The 25,845-nt window shown below is 46.3% G+C and overlaps 1 protein-coding gene across 1 annotated transcript; it reads left to right on the top strand.

The window, feature by feature from the left end:
* The first annotated feature begins 352 nt into the window (after positions 1-352).
* LOC135828277 (uncharacterized) lies at positions 353-24,331 on the top strand. Its single transcript, XM_065340727.1, has 9 exons — positions 353-561; positions 5,586-5,691; positions 8,145-8,549; positions 12,204-12,488; positions 13,680-13,772; positions 14,461-14,820; positions 19,348-19,647; positions 20,217-20,316; positions 23,914-24,331. The coding sequence occupies exons 2-9, from the start codon at positions 5,586-5,588 to the stop codon at positions 23,918-23,920; spliced, it is 1,656 nt and encodes a 551-aa protein (XP_065196799.1). The 5' UTR covers positions 353-561; the 3' UTR covers positions 23,921-24,331.
* The last annotated feature ends 1,514 nt before the right edge of the window (positions 24,332-25,845 follow it).

The raw sequence follows: 25,845 nt of genomic DNA, 5'->3' as shown, positions 1-25,845 counted from the left end.
ACAATCGGTGAACATGGTGAAGGTGACCGGGACCGGAGGATCGAAAAAGAAAAACAATCAGTTCTGCAACCAGAGTCCACAATCTGAACTGCACAGTCTGTCTGGTCAAAGTTTCTCGTACATGCACTGCAGTGTACAACTCTCAGTTTGCTACATGTTGCAGAATGCGAGCATTGGTGGGGTCATGTCAGAGATTGATCGGTGCGGCCGCGGGTAAAAAATGGTGTGTACGAACCGTTCCTGTGCCGGATTGTATTGTACCGCTGTGCATGGTACTAGCAAAAACTGTGCGCGTTGCAGTGCGAAAGTCGCTTTGCATTTGTCCAGCAATGGGGGTGACAATGTTCAGGAATTAAGGATAAGTCGAAGAGCTCGAGCCAGAGTCGCTTACAATCAACAGGAACCTTCCGAGAAGGATATCTCCACTCATCCTCTTTCTCGTTTAGTAAAATTAACGAAAGTTAGTTTCCCCATTGCTGAGTATCGATCATTGTCTTGGCCACCCAGACGGGTACGACACTATCTTCGGAGCGTTCTGAGTGGCGAGAACTGAAATTCAAGGTGAGAACTTTTCAGTGACGCCCTGCATGTGTTCACTGGATCTTCTTTAGAGCGGCATGTACATCTGTGGAAACTCCACAGTACAGTCAACTTCGCCAATAACGACATTCGGCGGGGCATCAGAAAAGTGTCCTTATTCGCGAAGTGTCCTTATAACCGAAGTCCCATTTGAATGTATGTGAACCCATATTTTGTATAGTATGATATGCATATCAAAATCAAGCTCTTGTCTTGCTCTATGTCAATGTGTACTTTATTTTCATATTGCAGTTGCAAGGAACTAAAAATTCAATATGCAAGGAAATGAATTGAAAAATATGCCTTTTTGAGCCATCTACAGGGCCAGAGACATGTACATGTACATGTACATGTACATGTATGATGATTACTGTACAATCATGTACAACTACATGTACATTGTATACATAATATAGGTGTGCTGGTAAATCCAACAATTTTGAAGCCAACATTATAAAAGGAAAAAAAGCCCCCCCCCCCCCTTGGCTGCATTTTCTTGCATGTGTGCCTTTTATCACCATAGGTTCTGTACTTCTGCATGACAGGTACATGTACTTGACTGACAGGTACTTGAAATAGCTGTCAAAAGCCCAGAAAGTCGTTATTCAAGCAGTGAATATGACCACGGGGCACTAAAAGCATGTCGCTATACGCGAATTGTCGTTATTCAGATAGTCGTTATATCCGAAGTTAAATGTATACAGTTAGATGGGACTTTGCTCTGGGCATGGAAATTCGGTCGTTATTCGCGAATTGTCGTTATATCCGCAGTCGTTATTAGCGAAGTTGACTGTACTCCCCGATGAAGCCCCAACGCCGACTATGTTGTGCTGTGCAGCACCTTACTAACCCTTAGACAGGGGCGTCGCCCTGGCCTTAGATGATAGTATCGCCGGTGCTCATGGGATGGGGTCAACTGGGTTGTGTGTTGAACTTAAGTGGTGCGGCCTACTCAATCATGATTGTTGCTTAGGCCCTCTGCAGACTTCGGACAACAAACATCCAGTATATGATCACCTTAAACTCGATACCTTCCCCTCTTTGGAATTAACACTCATATCTATGATAGCTCTTGCACCCCACAGTTTTTAGTAAGTCATAATTATTACAAAAAAAACTTGAAAAAGACAACATTTCCCCAAGCCTGTATTCAATCCACATTTTAAATGCAACATACAGGCAACCTTTGACCTTCCGGGGTTGCCGACGTGTATGCTCGAAAGCAGGGGTCATACAACGCTGGTACATGTGTATGAATGCCTGGTGAAAGTACATTAAATGCAGCAAAGGTGTACAAGTCAAGGGTACGCACCCTGCCTGAAAGATTGGGTGGGTTTTCAGGCTTCCCCGCGGCCAGATTCTTGTACTTGTCATGGAAACTTCTCTATAAAAATTAATGTTAATGTATCTTTAAAACCATTACCCCTTCTTGGTTATAAGCTGTTTGCATCTAGTAATGTGAAGGGACTTATGATCAAGAGCTAGTATATACTGTATTGTCTCCATTACAAGCGCAGTCTCTTGTAGAAGCCCAGTCTCTACTTTAAGCGCACTCCAAGAGGGTTTCGAAAATATACAAGCGCAGTCTCCAATAATTACGGGCGCAGGGCTTATATTGGAGAACTGTGTGGATCATGTCCATGCATGGCTGACGTCCACAGTGTCACAAACACACATGTTATCTGATCCCCGAGATAAAAAATGCACAAAGAAAGTGTACCAGAAAGTGCAAAACTGCATTCGCGGTACCTGGTGGGAAATGTTGTGCTACTGGTGCTTCAAAGTATAAGAAAAAAATACTTGTACCCGATGGTTGAAAAATTACAAACGCAGTCTCTATTAGAAGCCCAGTCGCCAATATAAGCCCAGGGTCGTGATTGGTTGAAAAATATAAGCCCAGGGCTTGAAATGGAGATACTACGATACTACAGTAAAAACCTGTGACTAACGACCACCCTTTGGGGCCAGAAAAAGCGGTCTTTCGTGGCAGGTGGTCCTTAGTTAGAGGTTTGCGCCGCACAACCATGAATGTGAGACCATCCGTGCCTGGCAAAGTGGCCTGTAGTACCAGGCTGGTTGCTAGTCACGGAGGTCTTTAGTAGGAGACAAGATCTTTAAGATCGATATCAACAGCGTTTTTGTTTAGGCCGTCATCACACCACGTTCTCTGACTCACATTTACATCTAAGTCTAGGGTGTGAAAATCCGAAACGGGTGGTTGGGTCATAACACAGTCACAGGTCTTGACCAGTACACACGGTCACCGTTTGGAGAAAAAAAAATGAAAATTGAAATGCACGTACAAGGTTGCTGGGGAAAAGACTGGGAGAGATACACACGTTCACCCGGTTTAGTTCAAAATGGTTGTATACCCCCCCCCCCCCCCTCCCTACCACGTCTACGTTTCCCGTTTCCTTTGCTCGCGTTTTCACCCCGTACATGGATCATCATGGCAACCAATCAAAAACTGCTCACGTGGACGTAGACACAGCGCTTTGTGCCGTAGGGTCATGAGACAGACTTAGTAGTAAAATTAATTGAGATATACTGTAAATATACAAAATTTCGGCGCTGCAAAATTTCGGCACTTCACGATTTTTGACATTTCGGCGGCGATTTATTTTCGGCGTGGGGTAGAGGGCATGGTATTGCGACAGATGCTGTGAAAAATTTCATCGGCGTTTTAATTTAGGCGTTTTGGGTCGGTGCCGAATATAGCCGAAATTAAATAGCTGCCGAAAATTTGTATATTTACAGTACTAACTTCCTGATGAGAGTTGTACGAAAACTGATTCGAAGTACTGTCATCATAATTATCATTAATTTTCAAAATTCATTGTTCGTCACCATTTTCTTTTGAAAAGAAGGTGAGGACACAATAATCTCAGAATCGCTAGAATCGCAGTACCAGCAGAATTGACATGTCACAGAACGGTTTTATTGATATACGTACTGTTAATTGCGATTCGAAAACTACTTTCTTTATCAATTTGTTAGCTGCGTTTGTTCCAAATCAAAAAAACCCATTCCATCATGATATATTTAAAATGCAGCTGGTGCTGTAAGGAGTGAAGTAAATTATTGTGTCCATTCTCGAAGGGAACTAACGATGGCCGCTAACACCAGATAAACCCCAGCGGCAGATGCAGCGCCTGACGGTGCTGGTACTGGTTATACAGGTGGAATCCGGATAATTCGAACCTCAAAATGCCAGGAAAAAACTTCTAATTATCCAGACATTCTAATTATCCAAACATGAACCCACAACACAATATGTATGTCAAAATGCTCTCATGGTCACGCAGAGTTGCGCTATGAACCTTAGACACAGATTTCGCGGATACTGAACTGACCGGCACAGCCTGGTCATGCAAACTAAACTGACCAGTACAATGTACAGTGAACTTCGAATTACACTTTGCTAACTTCGAATTATCAGCACAAATCGCACACATTTTCTATGTAAGTGGAATCTGTGGGACTTCGAATTAACGGACAGATCCAGTTCGATGTTCTAATTATCAGAAATTATTATGTGGGACTCGTATTGATAGAAATCTGTCCTTGGAAAAACTTCGAATTAAGCGGTATGTTCGAATTAAGCCATATTCGAATTATCAGGATTCCACCTGTAGTGAAGTTTTATCATGATCATAATGTGCAAGAGAATGCTCGCTAAAAATGTATCAAGAACAGATAGCATAATTGCCACCTAATGACCTATTTTAGTATGCTTGCCGCATTATTATACCAATAATTCTCGGAATTTGTCTGCATTATTCAGGGCAGATTCATAGAGCTGGTGGAATCACGAAAAATGTGGCAAATTCTGAAAATAATCTTGCACCCCCAGCAAGAGGTGACTGCTTCAGTAGAGTCGTGCGCCGAAGATCGTGGAGCACAAGAACGTCCAGCCTAAAGAACGCCGCAGCCTAAAGCTATGAGCGGTGGGGATGGTTTTCTGGGCAGCTTAGGGGCCATCCATAAATACTAAAATATATTATTTAGAAACGAAAACTAGTCGCTTAGGGGGGGGGGGGGAGGGGGTTGAGCACCTGTTTGTTTCTCGAAAAATATCGATGCACAGTTCGTGTGTGTGGGTACGTCCAGAAAAAAAAACGAAAAAAAACATCGATACTATGCATCGCTTGTATGAGTTCGTTTCTGGGGGAGGGGGAGGGGGGTTGAAGAGAAACGACTAGTTTTCGTTTCTAAATAAATATCGGCATTTACGGATGACCCCTTATTTGGATATATGTGATACTCATTACTTGTTTCTAAACATGTGCAAGAACAACGCCGCGGCCCGATTGCTGAAAGAACAACGCCGCGGCCCGATTGCTGAAAGAACAACGCCGCGGCCCGATTGCTGAAAGAACAACGCCGCGGCCCGATTGCTGAAAAAAGAACGTCCCGGGCTAACCCCTTGGAAGCAACGTTTTTGGACGCACGACTAATCTGTACCTACCGTGTTTCCGCAAATAAAAGGCCGTCCTCGTATACAACTCCGTCCTCGTATACAACGCCGTCCTCGTTTACAACGCCGTCCTCGTATACAACGCCGTCCTCGTATACAACACCGGGGCAGGGGGCGATTGAAAAAATAAAAGACCGTCTCCGATTAGAAGACCGGGCCTACTAAATGAGTCTCAAACGTTTGTTAAAAATAGAAGACCGTGCTCAAACTGTGGGTAAAAGTAGAAGACCGTGCTCAAACTGTGTAGAAGAAAATGGAAGAATGGGGGTAAAACTGTGTGGCGAAAAATAGAAGACCGGGGTCAAACTGGGTTGAAAGAATAAAAGACCGTCCTTGAATACAAGACCGTCCCCGATTATAAGGCCGGGTTAGGACGAGGTTGAAAAAATAGTAGACCGGCCTACTATTTGTGGAAATACGGTATGTATTGGTATGAGCCCAATTTTCCTAAAACATTTCCCGGGGAAGGCCTGTTCATAGTGCATAAAATGGATTACACCAATTTTTCTTTCTGTTTCCTTTTTTGTAGATGATCATCAAATTCTGCCATCCTCTGTTGCTGGCCTCCATTGCCCTACTCTTTGCTGCCATGGAAACGCATGGCTGGGGCCAACCTCCATATATACGCGATCCAAGTAAGTTTGGGTCTGTGTGATGGTGGCAGTTAGTTAGGGCTAGTCATTGAGTATTTTCTCTGATCTTCATTTGCATGTGTGTGGGGGGGGGGGGTATGTGTGTGTGTCTGTGTGAGTGTGTGTGTGTGTCTGTGTGAGTGTGTGTGTGTGTGTGAGTTTGTGTATGCATGTGTGTGAATGTGTGCGCACATGTGTGTGAATGTGTGTGTGTGTGTCTGTGTGTGGCGGTCAATTCATCAGCCTTGCAAGCTGTTGAATGGTGTAATCCCAGCACAAGTTGCTATGTCTAACATAGCTGTTCGCTATCATCGCTTTCTGGGCATGTCTGAGGTCTGAGGTCTGTGTGTGTCTGTGTCTGTGTCTGTGTGTGTATTATGTGTGTATATTATGTGTGTATATATTATATTGTGTGTGTCTGTGGCGTGTGTGTGTGTGTGTGTCTGCACATTTTGTGTGTGTGTGTGTGTGTGTGCACGCATGCGTGCATGTGTGTGTGTGTGTGTGCGCTAATGTGTGTGTGTGTGTGGGTGGGTGGCAGCCACTTCAATCAGCGGTGTGGTGTAGATCAGGGTAAAATTAGTGGCAGTCAATTCATCAACCTTGGGAGCTGTTCAATGGTGTACAGTTAGATACATCAGCTATAGGGTTGGCGGATAATAATATACCGATTAGGGTCGTCCGTAATTATCGAAAATAAAAAAAATCCGTTCTGGTGCAACATTGTCTCTGACCCACCCACTGTGACCCACCCACCACCATTTTTACCATTCATTTTTTGATTTTCCCAATGCCCTGCGGGAAAATAAGAACACCTCACCCCTCACTGACTGCACAGTGTGTCAACTACTAGTACTACAGTCCATATATAGACGCGCAGTGTTTTTGAAATATTTCAAATTTGGCTGGAACCTTTTGAGAATAGTTTTCGGAATATTGCTCAGGTCCGCTCCACAGCTACTCTCATATAGTTTCTACACGATTGGATAGCAGGCGCCCAATTTGGAAAAAATTATGCACAAAGTGATCACAGATGTTATGTGGCATAGATGCTGGCATAACGGTTTTTGCCTAGGTACGCGTCTATAGTTTTGAAATGGACTGTAGTAGCCAAGGGGCCATCCGGCATTATCGATAATTTTCACGGAATGAAAAAGTTTAGTTATGACTAGGGGTGAAAGTTGACACTAAGATCCCGAGTTCGAGTACTCTGATTTTCTCCGATCGAATATTCGAGTATTCGAGTATTCTTGATATCCTAAAAATCGCACACCAACGGCCTTAAAAATCCACGGTACAACCCTGATTGAACCGATTGGCAGTCCTTTTCTCAGGTGTATTGGTTGGTGGGTCATTTGGGCTCTCTCTACTCGTGTACAAATGTTCACCACACAGTCTGCACATCAATATCTGCTGACTGCTGCCCTGAAACTGCATACTTCTGTGGTAAATGCATGTACCATATATGAGCGAGTACTCTGATTTATTCCGAGTACGATTATATTTGAAAACTCCAAACGAGTATTCGAATATTCGGTATAATTGTTTCACCCCTAGTTATGACCCTCCCCCACCCACCCCCTTCAACGAAAAATATAATATATTTTTCGTTGAAGGGGGTGGGTGGGGAGGGTCATAACTAAACTTTTCATTCCGTGAAAATTTTTGACTTGACAGCTAAAATTGATTGACATTTTCAGTTATCAACAATTTTCAAAACGAAACTCTCCTCAACCCACCCACCCATATCCGAAACTTTTTCTCTTCGTGAAAAAGATCGATAATTACGGACGACCCCTAAGTTCACGTAGTAGGTCTACTGGCGGCCCTGCACGGCCTATAACTACACATACATGCACATTTTTTCTTGATTTTTATTTCACGGATTCTCCAGAGGCAAATAGATGCCTATCGAAGGGAGTCTCCTAAGTAAGCATGGAAAATGAGAAAGTATGTGCGTGGGGGAGAAGAGGTAGAAGATACATTAGAATATAGAGTACAAAAAGAAGTAAATTCAGTAGATCATACTGGTGTTTGCGACAATCGATCCTGCACTGTACAACAGCACACCGTGTATACACCATACAGTCAGTGCAACAACTCCTCAACTCTATGAAAGTCACTGACGTTTTTTTTAAATAATATTATACGAGAAATCGAAAAATTAAATTCCGCCAGCGCTCTTGACCACCCACCGTCTTTATGCTTGAGGACGGATTTTTTTAATTTTTCGACAACTACGGACGACTCCTTTATAATGTTATCAGCTTCCAAATGTGCATAACCCCAGCACAAGTTGCTATGTCTAACATACACGTAGCTTGTTCGATATCATCGCTGCAGCGATGGGCAGGTGGAAGTGGAAGCGTATGTGACTGTGTGTGTGCCTCTTCGTGCATTTTTCTTCTCTTTCTTACGATTTGCCGGTGTGTCTGTATGCCCGTTTGCGAGTGCAGGATTCACAGCAAACTGCTATGGCACGGGCAACATTAGATCCACATGGTTCTTTCTGCCGGGAGCCCAGTGCCTGTGGGGCACGGCGAACGCCGACCTGAGCTGCCAGGGGTCCGCGCACACGCACACGTACAGCCAGGCGGAGCGCCTGTGCAGCTCCCGCGGATTTTCGGTGCTGGACTTGGATCTGTTCCGTTACCATGGATACAACGAGTGTGTCGACGTGATGCTGGAGAGCGCTCTGTTGTCGCTGCCGCACATTCAAAGCACAATGACTTTCTGGACCAAGGACGACGCAACGCCCGACAAGCGCACCATCCTGCAAAAGAACAAGCCGCCCCATGCGCCCACCTCGCTTCGGGAGGTGGACATTAACCCGGTCGAGGAGCATTTCGTCGTCTGCTCAGGTAGGTGAAACCAATGATGAAGGTGAAGCCGTAGGCGTACGTAAGTTGCCCGTAGCATTACCGCATTCAAGCGCCTAAAATGGCACGCACTCATATTCGAAAACAAGGGTACCTCCACATATAAAGGCATGACAAAAAAACACTAGACTCAAGAGTGTATTTTGAAGACTTGAATACTCGTATTGAAAGACATGCCCTTGTACCCGGAACATTAATTTTGTTTCCTGGCGAAATGGAAAAAAAAACGCATTATACACATATACAGTCTGTATCGGCGGGGGACTTCGGTCATTTCATTGTATCGTATTACTCTTCAGACATCAATCCTGAATGGCATAAGCGAAAGTGGCACCCCCGCCACCTACGCGGACATGCTTTTAATAATAATAATATATCGGCTATAGAGTGACCGGATATAAGAATATATCGGCTACAGTGATATTCGTACGAAATATCAAAAGCAAAACGTATTTTATCCAGTATAAATATCACTATAACCAATATTATCGGATGTAATGATATATCGGATATTATGATGGCAACATAGAATCAAAACATGCATAACACACTATATTGTTATCGGCTATAGTGATAACTTTAAAATACATGTTGCAATAATATCAAAGGCCCTATTTTTTTACTTTCTTCACGTTGCGTATTTTGATAGTGACACATGTACATGTACAAAACAGAATTTTTTATGGAAATGCGGGCACTGTCAACTATGCGGCATGCTCATTTGTCAAAACGCCATGCTGGAAGTATTTCCTTGCCTTTCATGTGTCGCTGGAAAAAAATCGATCGGATCGCATAATACTAGTGATGCATCGGTTATAGTGATAAATCACGGAAATCAAAAGGGTACGCTATAGCCGATACAGACTGTAAAGGCATGCACTTGTACGTGGGTGAGTGCGGTAGGCCTTTTGCGGACTACAGTCCATTTCAAAAATATAGATGCGTGGTTTTTTTGAAATATTTCAAATTTAGTTGGAGCTTTTTGATAATTTTTAATTTTTTTGATAATTTTTCTCGGAATATTGCTCGGGTCCTTCCCCCAATTACATAGATTAAATAAGCGATCGGATAGCAAACGCGGCCAATTTCGAAATTTGTATGCACAAAGTGATCACAGATTTTATGTGGTATAGTTGTAGATGCTGGCCTAACGGTTTTTTGAAATCACGAGTCTATTTTTTTGAAACGCACTATGGGACATCCGCTAGCCCTAGGCGGGTAATGCCGGCAGAAAAGTTGGCAGAGTTTTGGTATTTATCCCTGGTACACTAGTGCTGAATACAATTGTGCGGGGGAGATAGTTCTCTATACATCTACAGTCAACTTCGCTAATAACGACTGTGGATATAATGACAATTCGCGAGTAACGACAAAATTTCCGTCCCCAGAGCAAAGTCCCATCTAACTGTGGCACGTATAATGCGACTTCGGGTGTAAGGACGCTTCGCGAATAAGGACACATTTCTGATGCCCCGCCGAGTGTCGTTATACGCAAAGTTGTACTGTAGGTGAAGTGCTTTGTAGCCGAACTGCACTCACACCATACTGAGCTACATGTCCCTGACCGACATGCAGGCCATTACAATAATTATGGTTCCACATACTTTACGTGCGGCCCTGCAAGATAATAATGATTCGTTATAACCGAAACCTGTTCGCTGAAAAAGGCTCGATTTTGTACGGGTCCAGAGAGGGCATGAACACTCGCTTGCTATATTATAATACACTATACGAGTTCGTTATAAGTGGAGTTGATCGTACGTTGTTGCTCTAGACTTTTACGGTTAATAGGCCAGTCGCCAGGCAACACATTTTCAGCCGTGGTCTTTTGCGAGCTTTTGTCATTGGTGTTGTTATCAAGGGGATATTTTGTGCGAACGATTTTAAAACAAACTTAGATAATTCGTCTAAAAACTTTCAAGATGCACTACATGTGCAGTCATTTGCCGTTTTGGGCAGCTTAAAATCCGGAGATCGTCAAATTTTTAAATACTCTAATTTCGGATATTGTAGGTGCTCAATATGTTCGGTATGAGGGCAAACGGCCAGGTTAGGTGAACAGAAATTTCAAGTACAGAGAAGCAGTTCCCTATCGGATTATTTGTGTTAGTGTTTGTTTGGTGTATTGAAATTTTACGTGTGAAACATAATCACCGAAAGTACCGAAAATAAAATTACACCGAACATTAAATTTTGTGAAATTACAGTATGGTCTTAGAGAAGCATGTGTTCTACTCGGTGTGGATACTGGATAGAGCTATAACCAAGTCTATACAACATGTCCATGCTACCATCACTTTTGACCAATTACTCCACTCCACATGCAGATGCGTGTACACGTACCCGCACACCCGCACTCACGTACTCACGCATAAGCGTGCGCACACATATACACGCTCGCACGCACACGCACACAACCATACACACGCTCGCACGCACACACACACACACACACACACACCACACACCACACACCACACACCACACACCACACACCACACACACACACGCGCGCGCGCGCGTGCGCACGCACACACACGCACACGCACACAACCATACACACGCTCGCATGCACGCGCACACAACCATACACACGCTCGCACGCACACACACACACACGCGCGTGCGCACGCACACACACACACACGCGCGCGCGTGCGCACGCACACACACGCACACGCACACAACCATACACACGCTCGCATGCACGCGCACACAACCATACACACGCTCGCACGCACACACACACCACACACACACACACCACACACCACACACCACACACCACACACGCACACACACACACACGTGCGTGCGCACGCACGCACACGCACACGCACGCACACACACACACACACACACACACACACACACACACAAAAATACATACCCGCACACACACACACACACACACACACACACACACACGCCATCGGACCATTGGACGCCCATCGGCAGAGGCGATGATAGCGATGCTACAGCACTAGAAGCCATAGCAGCTTGTGCTGGGATTGCAAGGCTGAAGAATTTTTTTTTTTTTTATGACATTGCACATACCTACGGAAGAAGGGGAGACAAAACGAAGACGAAACAAAAAAGACAACAATGGGTGTGTAGGCGCTACATGAGCTGCGCTGGTGAGATGCAGTGGACTCCCCCGACCAAGGGTCTCGGGATCGGCGTACACAGCAAGCACCATGGGAGAGGGGGGCGAGAGGAATGGCGGAGAGAGAGAGAGAGAGAGAGAGAGAGAGAGAGAGAGAGAGAGAGAGAGAGAGAGAGAGAGAGAGAGAGAGAGAGAGAGAGAGAGAGAGAGAGAGAGAGAGAGAGAGAGAGAGAGAATTGACCGCCACTATTCAGCCTAGTCTACACCACACAGCTATGAAGTGGCTTTTTCTGGCCAGCAAATCCCTACTTTTTGGTCTTTTTCACACACACACACGCACACACGCACACACACACACACACGCGCACACACACACACGCGCACACACACACACACACACACACACACATACATACACACACACACACACACACACACACACACACACACATGCCAATTCAAAATCAAATTCACGCTGAACTACTCATAAAAGGAATTTCTCTATCTGATTACTGCCGTGTGTGGTGCAGGCATTTGGCTTGAGACAAGGAGCAAGAATAGCATCTATTCCTATCTCCAGTCTCCATATCTTCTGAAGGCAGAGGAAGCCAATCTCGCTTGCGGTCTCCTAGGCTACGAGCGGATAACTGGAGAGTTTGCAATGGCACAGCCTGCCCCGTACGTCTTTGTGTTGCAGTTTCCCAAGGGCTTGTACAGCGTCGCCGGTTCAGCTTATACGAGCATTACGTACACCCCCGATGGAAGTGTGGTGTCTAGTCCGGTTGGGGACACTCCACGACGCTTCATCTGCCAGAGTGAGTGCCGTCAATCGTGTTTGCCGCATTGTCATTGCAACTGTGCCTTGGCCCATACTGTTAAGTGATATTAACGCCGTGTGTGTGTGTGTGTGGGTGTGTGGGTGGGTGTTCGTGTGTGTATGTGTGGGCGTGGGTGTGTGTGTGTGTCCAGTTTTGGCAGTGAGCAACAAGTACAAGTGTGTGGGGGGGGGGGGGGGGTGCATGCGTGTGTATGAGTGTGTGTGCGTGTGCATGGGTGTGTGTGGGGGGGGGGGGCGTGGGTGGCTGTGCAGTGGGCGGGTGCAGTGGGTGTGTGTGTGTGGGTGTGCTCGGGTGTGTGTGTGGGTGTGCGTGGGTGGGTGTGTGTGCGTGTGTGCGTGGGTGTGTGTGCGTGGGTGTGTGTGTGTGTGTGTGTGTGCGTGGGTGGGTGTGCGTGGGTGGGTGGGTGTGCGTGGGTGTGTATGTTGTAGACATACCCGCCTGCATAGTGCGGCAACATCCCATGTTTTGCGGCAACATCCCATGTTTTGCGGCAACATCCCATGTTTTGCGGCAACATCCCATGTTTTGCGGCAACATCCCATGTTTTGGGGCAACATCCCATGTTTTGGGGCTAACGTTCAGCTCTCTCCCCCTTGCCAGCAAATTCTTTTCAAACTCTGCCAGTCGGCGGAAAGCTCGAGGCCCAGTGTTAGCAGCAGCGAACTTTGATATTTTCCTTTATGAATCAGGGAGTAGTAAAATGCCAGCACTTTACTACTACTACCTGATATGAATTGCTACACTGTAGAGAGTTTGGGCAATGTTGATTGGCATGCTCCTCCTCTCCCTGGTAGGGGATTTCCCCTCCCAATAACTTGTGAGAATGATAAAACTGGCCATCGAAATCCATCTGGTCCATTGGAGTATGCTCAGAAGGAACGGCGTAGTAGGAAGGAACGGCTTAGTATGTTACGCTTATCCCGTGCGTTTTTGGTATTTTGTGTTACATGTACATGCACGTCATAGTATTTCATTGTGTGTGTGTGTGTGTATGTGTGCGTGTGTGTGTGTGCGTGTGTGTGTGTGTGTGTGTGTGTGCATGTGCGTGCATGTGCGTGCATGTGTGCACGTATGTGTGTGTGTGAACGCGTGTGTGTTCAATTGTGTGTGTGTGTGCATGCATATGCGTGCACGTGTGTGTGTGTGTGCGTGTGCGTGTGCTCACAGAGAATTGTGGAGTAAATGGTCTTTTGGAGGAGGACCGGTGTGTATGCAACAGTGGCTGGGGAGGCTCTACATGTGATCTGCGTACTGACGAAGGTAGGAACTCTGTGTGTGTCTGTGTATGTGTGTGTGTGTGTGTGTGTGTGTGTATGTATGTCTGTGTGTGTTTGTGTATGTGTGTGTGTGTGTGTGTTTGTGTGTGTCTGTGTGTCTGTGTCTGTGTGTTTGTGTGTATGCATGTGTGTCTGTGCATGTGGCTGTGTGTGTGGCTGTGTATGAGTATAATTATGTGCTACGCTATTCTTTCATATGATCGGACAAGTACTTCCATCCCCACCACATGCACTCACTGGCCAACCTCCATCTCACCAGCAGCAGCACTCTTTTCAGTACAAGGTCAGAAAGAGGTCGACTTAAAGCCCGCAAAACACGGTTCTGATTCCGAAGTCCCTTGGCCGTACATGCAGGTTACTGCACAGCAGGACATTTTCGGACGGAAATATTTTCGGACAAAGCTGAACTTCAGCCTTTCGTACGGATTTTATTTTCGCACAGTGCTGCATGCTAAATGCACGTGTTCGCAAGGAGTGCGCATGTATACTATAGTATATATAGTGCACAGAATTTCACATGAACACAATTTAGTACAGAATTTATTTCAGACCAAAAGAGGCCATGTACGAAATTGTAGGAAAATAAATTCCGTCCGAAATTTTCCTGCTATACAGTATACTGACGAGTATTACGGTAGTTGACCTTGTGCGTGCTGTGCCCTCGTGCCCAGACTCCGTGGCCGTGTGCGAGGAAAAGTTCATCGAGGGCAAGTCGATCTGGATGTTCGGCCCCGGAGCGACCGGCGCCAGTGACGTCGAGATGAACCGCGACGACTCGCTGACCTTCTGCCGCAGCCGCGGCCTGGAGCTGTTCGACTGGAACTACTTTGACGACGAGGTGTACGGAGTGACGTCCTGCGTCAAGGCAATGCTGCAGAAGGTCGTCAAGGCAAGGCAGGCCCCATCCATCACCGTCTGGACGGAGTTCCAGCTCCTAGACAAAAGCAGTATGTACCAGTTCAATGCGGACGGCTCGGATCAGTTGATCTTCACCGCTGACAATTCAAAGCTTGCCTACCCGGCCTGCTCAGGTGAGTGACATATATCGTTGCTGTAATTGTAATTAAAATAGAAGAAATCACATGGAAACGAGTTTATATTTTTTGGCTCCGAGTAATTGTAATGCATTTATTCCCGTAGCTATGCAGTAGACGTTACTTCAGTAACGTCTGGCGCTAGCAAGGGTCCACACAGCTTTAATTTGGCGTTTTTTTGTTTGTTTGTGTCACGCCTGGCGCTATCCCGTATCTGTACCGTACCATCAAGAGAATGAGTACAGTGGAGATTGGATATAACGACCTTGGGTTTAACGACAAATCGAGTTCAGCGACACAATTCTGTTGCCCAAGTCGTTTCGCAAGTCCTTTCTGTACATTATAGATCGGGTATAACGACCTCGAAAATAACGTCAGATCGAATTTACTGACACTTTTTTGGTGCCCGAAGACCTGAAAAGCAGTGAAAATACATCGGATATAACGACTTTCCTCTTGTATCAGGCAGACTGGCATGCCTGCAACATGGTATGGTGGCTAGTGCCACGTGCCCGGACCTCCGGGGTACTCTTCCCATTGCACGTTGTAGCCGCAGTGCAGCGGTGCGGGATGACTTTACCTTGAACAATGCATGCTAGACGCATGTACATACATGTACACGTCTGTTATCCACGTCATGTACATGTATATCTACAATACATTTCTGTCATTTTGATATACATAATTGCATATTGCATACTAAATGTGAAGATCGGGTTTAGTGACAGATCGAATATAGCGACATTTTACCTTCTCCCGATGGAGTATCGTTTGCAGTGATGTAGCCGATCAGTTCATTGTGGTATGGTTGGGCTTTGTAGCCGTCATGGTCGACGTAAAACACTATAAGACCGCAACGAAGTTGGGGCCAAAGAGAAAGTTCCATCAGATCTAATAACATGCTTGATGAGCTAGGCAAAAAAGCATAGCGTAGGGCCCTGAGGTTCCAAGCTCTCTCGTTTCTGGATCGAGTAGGGTCAGTACGAGGTGAATAGCAATTTCTGGACATGAAAATAAAATAGAGGCCCACTGGCTGTGTGTTTTACATTTTTCATATCTTTTTGTATCTATTGTATGGCCTAATCCTTCATCGTTCCAAATATGTGACAATTGCTCATGCTGTGATCCCAGAGACTTTATAGCAGGATGTTTTCGACAGGCCAATTTTTTGGCCTAAATTTCAGTGTATGGAATTCTGGACATGAAAGTAAAATAGCGTCAATAGGCATCCTATACTGCACCATTTTTGTTATTTTTTCGATTGATGGACTGCAGTTGGCCTCTTCACACTTCCAGCCAACAGGTCCAAGACTATACAGCGTCTGAAGTGGAGTGCACATGGGGAAGCCAACGATTCGTCCACTACTTCTTATTTTACTCAAAATTCAAAATTCTCATGCGACATAGTACCACAAAACTCGTTGAAATGCCTCCCAAGAAAAGGCTATCAACAAGGCACCGACACGAGGAGAAACTACAACAGCCCAGCTGTCAACTACAACAAGAAAAAACTTCATCAACCTGACTGACTTGACTCTACACGCGACGAAAAATTATTTTACTCGAAATGTCCAGAAATGTACAATGTCCAGAAATAGCAACTCACCTCGTAGAATTAGAACCGGGGTACTCGGGGCGTTCTGCCATTGCGGGTTACAAAAAAACTATCTCCGTCACCAGTGTTATATTTGCCAGAATAAGATCGACTTGCAGAGAACTACATGAGCAAGAGCTCAATTTATTACATCTATACTTCAGAACGACAAGGAAATACTGTAATTTCACAAATTTTCGGTGTACTTTTATTTTCGGTACTTTCAGTGGATCTGTTTCATACCTAAAATTCCAATACACCGAACAAACACTAACACCAAGAGTACATACCCCCCCCCCCCCCCCCCCCCAGAGTGTGCAACTCCCACATACCCTGCTGTCCCGACAGAATTTCAAGTTGACGTCATTATTTATGACGCAATGCTCCTTGCACCAGTGATTTACAACATGTGTACGGGTGTCAACGCATCACACGTTTTTCTTTGCAATAATTTGTACAGGATCGATCGGCTTCGGTCAACCACAGGTTCCGGATTCGTCTGATAATCCGTGTACAGTGCGCATTGCATCATCAAAATGACGTCAACTTGAAATTCTGTCGGGACAGCACCCATAGTGGAGTTGCACACTCTGGGGGGGGGGGTTATGTACTCTTGCTAACACCAAGAGTACATAAGGCCACACTTTGTTTTTCCTATGTTTCTCGTCATCGCCCGCGTAGGTTTTCAGAATTTTCGGAAGAAAAAAAAAGGTTCATACTACGTACATGTATGTACGCTGCACATGCTGCAGCTGCTAGATGCGTCAATCAAAACCGTAAACGTTTGCACCACACAGCAGCAAAGGAGCGCTCCCCGTCCGTTCTCTGCAATGAAGGCTGCCATGACGAAGCTTTCAGTCGTTCACTGCCTGAGCCTCGCGGGTCCAAGGAATACCGTAAGTTGGACGAATTCCGTGGCAACTGGCGTCTGTGGGATGATGTCGTGGGCAGAAAATCCAAGCAACAGACGCATGGCGAGGAAAAGATGAGCAGCGTGGGGACAAGAGTTTGATAAGCGGACACAAGAACGTTGAAGTAACAAAACCAAAAATGACGAGTGGGAAAGCGTTTGTTGATGCGATAGCAGATAAATATTATGTTCTCTTCGCCATCTCGTATTCATCAACTATTAGTATTACTTTATACTCTCATTGTTGCAGTTTGCCTGATATTCGAGGGCTGATGTGATAATGTAGTGCAATCATGTATGGGACTACATGTACATGATTTTTCGATTTTGACAGCATGTTACAAGGCGAGGACGCGTAGTGCTCCTGACTACAACCATAACCCGGTTGGCAGAGTCCCGGTCTTCCGACCGGGTTATGGTTGTAGTCAGGAGCACTACGCGTCCTCGCCTTGCAACATGCTGTCAAAATCGAAAAACATGTTAAACTACCAAGCAAGGCTTCTGTATATACCATGTACATGATTGTACAATGTAGTACTGTATACATGGCAGTGTCTTGTATGAATCACGCAAATGCATATACATGTAAAGTCTATACAGTTTTCAGAAGAAATTGTTCTTGTTTTTTCCTTGGCTTTTGTTTTTTTTCCGCCCGCCCGCATACCTTTTGTTAAAATTTGCCGACGAGAAACATAGAAAAAACAAAGTGTGGCCTAACCCCAAGAGTGTGCAACTCCAGCTATGGGGTCTGCGACGGCAGAACTTCACATCACGTGATGAACCCGTGCACTCTAGTGCATGATAGATACTGGGTTGTACGCAGCCCAGCTTTGGGTACAACTCTCTTGTGGTCACTTTGCACTGTTTGCCAGCATAACCTTTTGAACCATGTCACGTGATGTGAAGTTCTGCCGTCGCAGCACAGCATAGAGGTTGTGCAGGCAGTTGCACACTCTTGGGTTATGTACTCTTGCTAACACACATAGTTCAATAGTGAACTGCTTCTCTGTACGTAAAATTTATGTTCACCGAACCAGGCCCTTTGCCCTCATACCGAAAATATTGAGCACCTAAAATTTCTGAAATTAGAGTATTAGAAATCAGGAAACCAATAACTGACATAACTGGTGTACAGGCCACCGGTCGCTGGCAGGGTACGCACTTTACTTCAAGCACTACAGAATAATGTACACATGGCAAAAAAAAAAAAGAAGAAGAAGAAGAAGAAGAAAAAAAAAAAAGCAGTTGACAACAGCGTACAGTGCCAGCATGTATTATGTGCAGTACGCACAGAGTAGCGTATTGCGCACAGATCGTGTACAGACAGCCTATGGATTCAAACATAACACCCTCCATATCATGTGTATACCCTCCATATCATGGACAAAGCCTGAACGGCTAGGGTGTGGTGTCACCAATCAACAACAGCTTCCGCCGACCCTGTTGTTGTTGCATGCCATGACTGGCTGCCACCAAAGTGTAATTATGTTGTTGTTGTTGTTGTTGTTGTTGTTGTTGTTGTTGTTGTTGTTGTTGTTGTTGTTGTTGTTGTTGTTGTTGCTGCTGTTGTTGTTGTTGTTGTTGTTGTTGTTGTTGTTGTTGTTGTTGCCGCTGGTGTAGTTGTGCTTGTAGTTTTCTAGTCATTCAGGGAAGACTAGCAAGCGGTGCCTTCTCTCACGAACAGAACTTAGAAGGGGAGAGGGGAGAAAGGGAGATGGCAAGGGGACTGAAATGAACCCAGGTACTGATGTGCACAATGCCTTCATGCTTCCGGTACGGCTGTTCGTCTCCCATGTTGCACGTATGTGCGTGTGTGTGTGTGTGTGTGTGTGTGTGTGCGTGCATGCGCGCGTGTGTGTGTGTGTTGTGCATGTGTACGTGTGTGTGTGTTTGTGCACGTGTACGTGTGTGTGTGTGTTTGTGCATGTGTACATGTGTGTGGTGTGTGTGCATGTGTGTGTGTGTGTGCATGTGCATTTGCGTGTGTGTGCATGTGTATGCATGTATGTTCTTCATACAGTGCAATACAAGGTCCAGACTACCAGCAAGGGTGTGATCGCTTCCCTCTACAAGTGGCACACAGTGGACTATGAGCGTGCCAAGCAGTCCTGCAACTACCTCGGCCTCGACTTGCTCTTTGACTGGGAACTGGCTCGCAACTTTCATGCTCTCAATGCCTCCTTCACGAAGATTCAGTTCCCGGTGCGCAACTGGGACCAGTACGTGATGAATACAAGGCAGTCGGTGGTCTTAGGCGATCACGGCAGACTGAGCTTCCGCTGGGGCAACCTGAAAGGCACATACCGCATTCTCTGTGGAAGTAAGTTCACTCCCATGAGAGGGAGATTCCATTCATTCATTCTCTAGTAGACTCTCTCTCTCTCTCACTCACTCACTCTCTCTCTCACCCTCTCTCTCTCTCTCTCTCTCTCTCTCTCTCTCTCTCTCTCTCTCTCTCTCTCTCTCTCTCTCTCTCTCTCTCTCTCTTTCTCTCTCTCCAAAGTAGACAAGGGTTTTGTCACTTTTGTGCCTCCTGATTTGGTCTGAATCGGTTTTGAACGAGGCCGAATATCAATCTGCGAATGTGTGTGTGTGTGTGTGTGTGTGTGTGTGTGTGTGTGTGTGTGTGTGTGTGCGTTTGTGTGTGCGTGTGCATGTGCGTGTGGGCTTGTATGTGTGTGCGCATACGGGTGTGCATGTGTATGTGCATGCGTGTGTGTGTGTGTGTGTGTGTGTGTGTGTGTGTGTGTGTGTGTGTGTGTGTGTGTGTGTGTGTGTGCGTGTGTGCGTGTGCATGTGCATGTGGGCTTGTATGTGTGTGTGCATGTGTATGTGCATGCGTGTGTGTTTGCATATATGTGTGTGTGTGTGTGTGTGTGTGTGTCTTAGAACTCTGCGATATGGGATCAGCGGACAAGGACGGGAACTGCATCTGCAAGCAAAACTACATAGGCCCCCGTTGCTCGACAAGCATGTACATGAGATTAACGTGAGTAGCAGCGTGGTCACTTTCATGCAGAGTACAGCTGCTGCCGATGAAATCCGATCAAGACTGCACATCTGGCGACCTCAAGTTTTATTTATCTCCTCATCTTCTTCTTCTTCATACGCTGCTGACGGAGACTCCCTCGATTTAGGCTGCGGCCTGTGGAGAATCCACAAATACAAATACAAACAACAGGTTGCACGGCTCTTAACGCATTGAGAAGTGGCACGAATACGGCTGGACGTACACATGGACAAACACGGCTGGACGTACACATGGACAAACACGGCTGGACGTACTTGGTCCGCCAAGTTAAAATTGGCGCTTATCTTCTCACTTGGTTTTTCGGTGTTCTGCCTGTGTCACACGGCATAGAACCACCGATTCACCATCCGAACATAATCATTGACCATTGCATCCGACTACACGGCGGCACAAACCATCACAGAAGTTGCGATCGGTTCGTTTGTGTCTTTATAGACGGGGAGGTATAGAAAGCTGGGAAAAACGCTTCGCGAGCTTGAATTTGAGTGCTTGCACAGCACAGCGCCTAGTGAAGGGCTATCACCAGCAAATCGCTGACGAAGAAACTGCAGCTCATGTCGACATCTCCAGTAAGTGAGACCAATCCGGCGGACACACTTTGAAGCTCACAGAAGACAGGGCAAAGGAGCTAATCAAAGAAAACACCAAGTCCTGAGGGAAACACTCGTGCAAAGCACTTTCAGGAAACTAGCCGAAGAGCCTGGTGCAGCGAACGCACAGGTACAGGTGACCAGTGGCAGTGCTACATCAAGCGGAAGCTATCACTGCGCTGCATGTACAAGCACCAGCGGCTCGCGTGGGTGCTGATCAGCAAGTACGACAAGTGCAAGAGGCGATTTGAAAAAAAGGACACTGATATGGCGTTGGCTTTTTGTCTCAAACAAAGTCGCATTGTTGCGACGAACGGAGATAACACTTACAGCCAACATGCGGGAAGTCTCACTCAGCTTCTGATCGGCAAGGTGACAGGCACGCACTGCCTTTGAGCGTGATTCGAGACGAGGAGAAGTGGAACAAGCTATAAAACGTGCAGCAGCTGTCCGGATCGAACGTTTTGAGCTCTTCCTCCAGCGACGATAGTGGCGAGGGGGATGTGTAACTTGCTTGAATTTTCGACTGAGTTGCTTACTGACATGTAAATAATAATGTATATAGTGCTTTGTAATGGTGGCTTGCTTCAAATATTCGTATTTCCTTCCTGAGAGAAGTGTGAAGATAAGCGCCAATTGTAACTGGGCGGACCAAGTACACATGGACAAACACGGCGGACCAAGTACACATGGACAAACACGGCTGGACGTACACATGGACAAACACGGCTGGACGTACACATGGACAAACACGGCTGGACGTACACATGGACAAACACGGCTGGACGTACACATGGACAAACACGGCTGGACGTACACATGGACAAACACGGCTGGACGTACACATGGACAAGTACAGTGATGTGATCGGAGCGGATACAGGGCGTCAGTGTTGCACTTTGGGTCGGATTTCACCGAGCGCAACTGTACTACTGTCGTGGACATGGAAATCCAGTCGGACCGGGGCCGGCGCCCTCAGCGCGTACAGCACACTGCGTGCAGAGCACAGTCTAATCATGTTGATCCTTTGCGACCAGCGCTAGCGAGCTGCAGCACATAAAATGCATGTCACTGCTATCGTGGTTAATATGTGTACCGCTTATCCACGGCTGCATGGCCAGCGCCCTGGGGCCGCTAGACGTGCGACCGGACTTCCATGTCCGCGACAGCGCATGATGGAAACTCACTTGCTCAGAGTGGGGGTAACAAGGATGCGGCCTACGGGGCTATAGAGCTGTTGGACGTCTTTTTGTTTGTGAGACTTATCAGCCTCGTAGCCTACTGTAGACCGGTCTTATCTTCATGTACTACAGTCTATGCACAGTTGAGCTACTAGTACCTGGGTGGGGGGGACCTGGGTGGGGGGGGGGGACCTGGGTGGGGGTCAGCCTCCTAGCCTACTGTAGACCATTCTTATTTTCCTGAACTACAGTTTATGCACAGTTAACTCACCGTGTATACTGTAAATATACAAGATTTCGGCGCTGCAAAATTTCGGCACTTCACGATTTTTGACATTTCGGCGGCGATTTATTTTCGGCGTGGGGTAGAGGGCATGGTATAGTGCGACAGATGCTGTGAAAAATTTCATCGGCGTTTTAATTTAGGCGTTTTGGGTCGGTGCCGAATATAGCCGAAATTAAATAGCTGCCGAAAATTAGTATATTTACAGTACATTGGTATCAGCAAGAGTACATAACCCCCCAGAGTGTGCAACTCCCACATACCCTGCTGTCCCGACAGAATTTCAAGTTGACGTCATTATTTATGACGCAATGCTCCTTGCACCAGTGATTTACAACATGTGTACGGGTGTCAACGCATCACACGTTTTTCTTTGCAATAATTTGTACAGGATCGATCTGCTTCGGTCAACCACAGGTTCCGGATTCGTCTGGTAATCCGTGTACAGTGCGCATTGCATCATCAAAATGACGTCAACTTGAAATTCTGTCGGGACAGCACCCATAGTGGAGTTGCACACTCTGGGGGGTTATGCACTCTTGGTATCAGCAAGAGTACATAACCCCCAAGAGTGTGCAACTCCACCTATGGCCATATGGGGTCTGCGACGGCAGAACTTCACATCACGTGATGAACCCGTACACATTAATATTTGCACTCTGTGCATGATTGACACAGGGTTGTACGCAACCCTGCTTTGGGTACAACTCTCTTGTGATCACTTTGCACTGTTTGCCAGTGTAACCTTTTGAACCATGACACGTGATGTGAAGTTTTGCCGTCTCAGCACTGCATAGAGGTTGTGCAGGCAGTTGCACACTCTTGGGGTTATGTATTCTCGATATCAGGGAGTAGTAGCAGCAAGGATACAAAACCGCCCAGAGTGTGCAACGCCTCATCCAGCTCTGCATAGGGTCTTGGTCGAGCGTAGTCGGATCTTTGCGTCATAATACCGTACACATCTGAGGGAAACCCGGGGGAGGCGCGGGGACTCTCGAATCAAAACAACGGTGCCCCGCCTCGAGACCGGCCTTGCGCTGGTGTGGAGTGTATGCATGACATCAGAAGATCCGATTCCGCTCGACCAAGACCCTATGCAGAGCTGGATCAGGCGTTGCACACTCTGGGGGGTTATGTACCCTTGATACTACTACTCCCTGATCGGTATCCTGTGCTTGGTGAGATTCTGGCCTGATCGTGCTTCAGCACAGCAACCTTCGGCACCCGACTGTACAGCACTGTATTCTGGATTAATGCACCTCTTGATGGAATGATTTTGCGCAATGTATACGTCAATATGGTACCCTGTAAAAAGACTCACAGTCTGTGGGGATTGCCCTAGTAAAATAATAAATACTACTACTACTACTATATCACCATGCAGTTTTAACCAGGGAGTCGTAAAATACCGGTATTTTACGACTCCCTGGTTATAACAGTCCTGTTGGCATTCTTTCTCAGCATGACATAACCTGTTTGCTTCTTTGCGTTTTGTCCATAGGGTTTAAAAGCAAGGCTATCACCGATGTGTGCCAGACTGCGCATGCTGTGATTGGACGGAAGAGAAACCGATCCTTGTGGATCGCCACGCATTCGTATCACATCTCCGCTCTGCTCTCTATCTTCTTCGTGTTTTCCAATGCGACCATTTGCGGTCCCTATTCGACCGCCTCCTTCACTCCAGATTTTATCATCCCAGCGCTAACCCTTCGCCGCTGGAACATCTTTTCAAAATCTTTTTTTTATGCAACTTCGCATTCTCTTTCCCTGCTGCGGGCAAGAACCACCATTATTTTCCTATATTTCGTCGGCACGTCTGTGCTTTAATACTATCTTATTGCTTTCGACCTTTTCAGAGACGTGTACAGCGTCATAGAGGCTGTATGAAGACAATAATATGATAGTATTTATATCTTAGCCATTTGACCGTAGCCATTCGCAATGACATTGAGCTTGTGTGTGTGTGTGGGGGGGGGGGGGGGGGTCATGTGTCCGTGCATGTGTGCGCACGTGCATGCATGAGTGTGTGCATGTGTGTGTTCACATGCATGTGTTCATGTGTGTGTTCACATGTGTGTGTGTTCACATGCGTGCGTTCATGTGCATTCTCACGTGTCTATTCACTGTGCATGTTCGCGTGTGTGCGCATACGCGTGCGGACATGTATGCGCACCGTCATGCACATGCACTCGTATAGCGCACTTGTTCGCTTTTCGCCGTTTTTCAGCGCTTCGCCACTGCAGCAGCCCTGCGCTTTTCCTGTTGTAAACCTTTTTCAAGTAGCAAGACCAATAATTATCCTGCCCTCGTCTTCAACTTGCGGAGAGCATAAGCTACCACGAGTGTGCAACTGTGGATACCATTTCTACGTGGTCCGGCGAAGGCGAATAGTCGAATCACCCGGTGTAGTGTTTCCATTGTACAGTCAGACCTTGCTTAACCGCACACATCCGTTTCCCACAAAAATATCCGGATAACCAAACACCGGTTATGTTGGATGCATCACGTATGCTGTAAATTGTAACCATCAATTTTCTTCCGGATGGTAAGGGATCCGGATAAAAGAGGACCGGATAAGCGAGGTCTGACTATACCCACTACCGCACATTCATCTTTAGCGGTCATGGGAGCAGTAAGTTGGCGTAACAACTTACAAGTACTAGCAAATAGCACTCCTGACAGAAACCCACTCGGGTTTTTTGTGCAAGTCATCATCAGCATTATGATCAAGGGAGATAACGTTATTCGGATTGCGCGCACGCTTGCCTTCCGGGTTGTGCGCAGTGCAAATCGTACTGGGAACACAGGATGTGAGTTGTCGCCTGAGCTGCACACTCTTGGGAACAGTTTGTTCCCAACAAACATACTGTAAAAGCAGAACTTTTCGGTGGTGTTCTATTTTCGGTGCCGACAATTTTTACCGAAAATAAAACGCACCGAAAATTTCAGTACAACCGATACTGTATACATGCAGTACAATGTACTAGTACACATACCTGGAAAACAGGTTTTACCGAAAATTTCCCTCCACCGAACCGACGATTTTGGAGAATACCGAAAAATTACACCACCGAAAATTTCTGCTTTTACAGTAATGAGTTAGGGTGCGTTTGGTTGGTACGATCTAGAACATGTACAGGATCGAACAGCTGGTGCACATGGCTGGCAGCCTCATGCCAACCAAACGGTACTCCAGAAACAGAGCACATTTTTGTGAAAAATACGCCAAGCTTGGTGTGCTCTTCAAAATGTGTATGGGTCACCATGGTCACTGTGTACGGTACGACGAGTCCAACCCAAAAGCGTTTGCACGTGATCATTTGGGACCAAAACCGCCGTTCCCGCCAGGTTTCACTGTGAAAAAGTGAAACTGCTCGGTCTGCTCCGGCCTTGAGGCCAGAGCAAGCAGAACATGTTCTGGCCGACCCAGAAC

Source organism: Sycon ciliatum, chromosome 12 (genome assembly GCF_964019385.1).
Source record: "Sycon ciliatum chromosome 12, ocSycCili1.1, whole genome shotgun sequence".
NCBI classification, from domain to species: domain Eukaryota; kingdom Metazoa; phylum Porifera; class Calcarea; order Leucosolenida; family Sycettidae; genus Sycon; species Sycon ciliatum.
Note: the sequence above shows the minus strand (reverse complement) of the source record. Positions and strands in the feature narration are given on the sequence as shown.